A 3808-nucleotide genomic window follows, 5' to 3' on the forward strand; every position below is an offset into this window, starting at 1 on the left:
TATGGGATACTAAGACACAGACACGTACAACTTTGATGAGACTGGCTTTATGATGGGCGTCGCAGCGACGTCCAAGGTGGTCACTAGCTCTGACACTGTAGGTTGGGCAGCCACAGTACAAACCAGGGAACAGAGACTGGGTCACGACAATCGAGTGTATCAACGCGTCTGGCTGGTGTCTTCCACCGTTCGTGATCCTGTCTGGTAAGCAGCACCAGGCTAGCTGGTACTACCACATCCCTATAGACTGGGTGCTCGCTGTATCAGACAACGGCTGGACGACAGATGAGCTCGGCGTAGAGTGGGTAAAGCACTTTAATAGATATACAGCGCCTCGTACGCATGGAGTCTACCGGCTTCTTATCCTAGATGGCCATAGCAGCCACGCCACGCCTGAGTTCGACCAGTACTGCACAGAGAACAAGATCATCACTCTCTGTATGCCAGCCCATACCTCCCACCTGCTCCAGCCACTTAATGTGGGCTGCTTTTTCCCGCTCAAGCGAGCGTACGGTCACGAGATCCAGGAGCTAGCTCGCCAAGGCGTCTACCATATTGACAAGATAGACTTCCTTACCGCCTATACACGGATCCGGCCAGCAGTACTTACGCAGCAGAACATCCAGGCAGGCTTCCAGGCGACAGGGCTTATCCCTCCCTGTCCAGAACGCGTCCTATCGTCGCTCACTGTCGTCCGTACGCCGTCTCCACCAGGGACAACAGCAGACAACAACGTCGCATGGACCGCAGAGACACCGCGTACGATAGCGCAGCTTAAAAAGCAGGCTCAACACGTAAAGGACCTCCTTCACCGCTAGTCGCAGAGCCTAACAAGCTAAGCTATACGCCAGCTTGTTAAAGGTTGTTAGCTTGCGATGAACTCAGCGACTATACTCGTAGAGGAGAATAGGAAGCTTCGTACAGCTAGTTAGCGCCAGCGACGTAGGAGAGACTAGCGACGTTAATATATAGCTCGTGGAGGAGCGCTATAGGCCTAGCAAGGCTAGCAGCTCGCTATAGAGGCAGAAAGGGTGGTCGCGGAGGTAGAACAAGCTTAGGCTACTTAGGGACGTCAGCGCGCACCACTAACGTGTACGAAGTGCTATATCCAAGGACACACTAGGACTCAATGTAGATAGTAATAGACTAGCTATGTACAAGATTGTATTCTATTATCTTATGTTGTAAGCAGTTGAGTGTGTGTGAAGTCTTGTGTATTCTGATGTGTATCATGATAGGAGCAAGTTTAAATACGGTGTTATTAGTCAGTGGGCAACCACGTGACCATACATGGTACTTCTGGGCTTACACACCTCCCTTAGGTTCGAACGCATGTTGAAGCTAATGTGATCATAGGCCACCCCCTGCTCTACAGAGTAGGGCTGCTTGCAAGAGTGCGGTGGGTTGCCGCTTGTATTGGAGCAGTGCCAGGTGGGGATCGTCCGCCGTCGCGGTGTAGGTGGACCTCGCTCTGTACTATGGGCGTCCCTAGTAGTCGGACGTCTCCTAGAGCTAGCACTGAGGTCCTGACTGCTTCTTGTTCTTGTATGGAGTTTAGTAGTGTGCCTTGATATTTAATGAAAGAGCTTTGTAAGCGTACAGCCTCGTTAAACCTGTAAAAACCATAGAGGAAAAACTAGGAAGAGTACTGCACTATATAGCTATAGCTTATATAGTAGGAAAGATCTTGAAATGTAAAAGTGATACCCAATTTTCGTGTCTCTAACGAGGCAGTAGTTTAGTAAGTCCATTAGCGGGTTGAACGCTAGTTGGTATATATGTGAGGTTGAAGTTGTGAGCTTGTGCTTCTTGACAAAGCCAGTGATGATGTATGTCGACGTGCCTAAGCGACGTCTTGAGTCGTGGTGTAGCTGCTGTAATCAGCCGTATTGTCTGTTGATTGTCGCAGTATAGTATCTGCTCATTGCCTGGATCAAATTTAATCTCCTTGAATAGTCTCCACCACCATAGCAGCTCTGTGCCTGCAGACGAGGCGGCGATTAGTTTAGCTTCAGTAGTTGATTTTGTGACACATCGTTGCAGTGTAGCCTTCTAGTCAATAGGCCCGCCAAATAGGAAGAAGATGTAGCCTTGCGAGCTTTTCCTTGTGGCCTTGTGGTCGGCGTACGAGGCATCCGTAGCACCATAGAAGTCTGGTTCTTGATGATCTTCAATATGTGCTATGTCGGTAGAGATGGAGGCATTGTAGTACAGTGCTTGATCCTTAGTAGAGTATAGATAGCTGAGCGTTTGATAGGCAGCATTGATATGCTATTGTGAAGGGTTGGTGAGGAATTTAGCTAGTTTTAAATGCGCTTTTAATACATCAGGTCGTGTAGTAGCTGCCACATAGCTAATTGATCTAACTAGCTGTGCGTATCTATGTATATTCGCGTCATTTCTTGGTTGGCCTAAAGGGAGTAGTTCCTCTAGAGGGAGAGGAGTGGCTGGAGGCCGCTTGAACGACTTTGGTGATGGATATTTGGCGTTAAGCTTGTCAAGGTAGGCTGACTGCGATAGCTAGATAGATCTAGTTGATCTGTCGCGGTGTGTTTGTATTCCACAGAAGGTGGATAGTTCTTCAAGCGATTGGATCTCATATCGACGTAGTAGCTTACGTTTAAAGTTGTTAAGTGCTGCTGTATGGGCTGGACGCGCGAGTATAACTATATCATCAACATAAAAGAAGACAATAAGCTTTTTATTTCGCCAAAGGCAAGGTGCCTCTTTGACTTCTTGAAGACCTAGTTCATTAAGCGTCTTTGTGAGCTCTTTGTACCACAGTAGTGGTGAGGCCTTGAGCCTATAGAGAGCTCTGCGTAGTTCCCACAGATGCTCAGCATCAGAGAAGCCTTCTGGCGGGTGACAGTAAACAGGTGTATTGAGTTGAGCATTAGTGAATGCGTTGACTGCGTCGTATTGGCGTATTTCAAGGTTGAAGTATGCTGCGATAGCCATAAGTCCTCGAAAGATGCGCGTAGCTAGAGTTGCAGCGTATGTATCCTTAGCTGTTGCTTGTAGATCGCCTCAAACGCAGATTCTAGCCTTGTATTTAACTAGATATCCCTTGTTATCAAGCTTGTATTTAAACACCCATATCAGCGGCAGGACTTCGGTGTCTTGAGTGTTAAAATCCTTCCAGGATATAGTCTTGTACGTATCCTTGCGCTTAATATCTGAGATCTCACGTTGCATTGCTGCTATAAAGCCTTGCTTATGTACGGTAGGGAGCTTTATAACATCTTGATAGAAACGTGGCTTAGGAGGTAGAGTTAAGTGGTAGAATCGTGTTTTTGGAGCTATGATAGATGCTGCCACGAACGTGGACCAGTATTTACGGACGAAGAAGCTGCTGCTTTTGCGTGTGGGCTTCCTAGATCTTGCTGCTCCTTCTAGCAGTATATGTGAATGGCGTAGATTGCTGTCGATAAGTTCGCGATTTGCTGCAGCGTTTGTGTCTACTGATTGCTCTATTGAGTCGCGTCGCTTTCGTTTTCTTGATGTACGAGTAGATGGCTGTGTTTCTGGAGTAGGCGTGGAACTATGGCTGGCTGTAGCTGGTGAGACTTGGTGATATCCCATGTGATTGTCTGGATCTGGAGTAGCTGTCACAGCTGGTGTAGGCAGAGATCCTGCGTTGTGATCCTCATGAGGTTTTTCAGTACTTTGTGTGGACGAAGTTGGTATATCCATATCCTGGCTGGCTTCTGTTGTAGCGCCTTCGTCCTCTTCTTCAGAAGACTCTTCTGGATTCTGCAGTGGTGGCATATGGATTGTATGTATAACCTCTTGTATCTCTTCGCCTTGT

At 47.6% G+C, this 3808-nt stretch overlaps 1 protein-coding gene across 1 annotated transcript; it reads right to left on the reverse strand.

Moving 5' to 3' along the window:
- Nucleotides 1–2052: 2052 nt before the first annotated feature.
- SETTUDRAFT_27947 (uncharacterized protein) lies at nucleotides 2053–3768 on the reverse strand (the record flags this gene model as incomplete). The annotated part of the gene is made up of 2 exons (XM_008026174.1): nucleotides 2053–2223; nucleotides 3343–3768. 2 exons carry the CDS (start codon nucleotides 3766–3768, stop codon nucleotides 2053–2055), a joined length of 597 nt encoding a protein of 198 aa, XP_008024365.1.
- Nucleotides 3769–3808: the final 40 nt, after the last annotated feature.

The sequence above is a fragment of the Exserohilum turcica genome, assembly GCF_000359705.1.
Source record: "Exserohilum turcica Et28A unplaced genomic scaffold SETTUscaffold_17, whole genome shotgun sequence".
In the NCBI taxonomy this organism is placed as follows: Eukaryota; Fungi; Ascomycota; class Dothideomycetes; order Pleosporales; family Pleosporaceae; genus Exserohilum; species Exserohilum turcicum.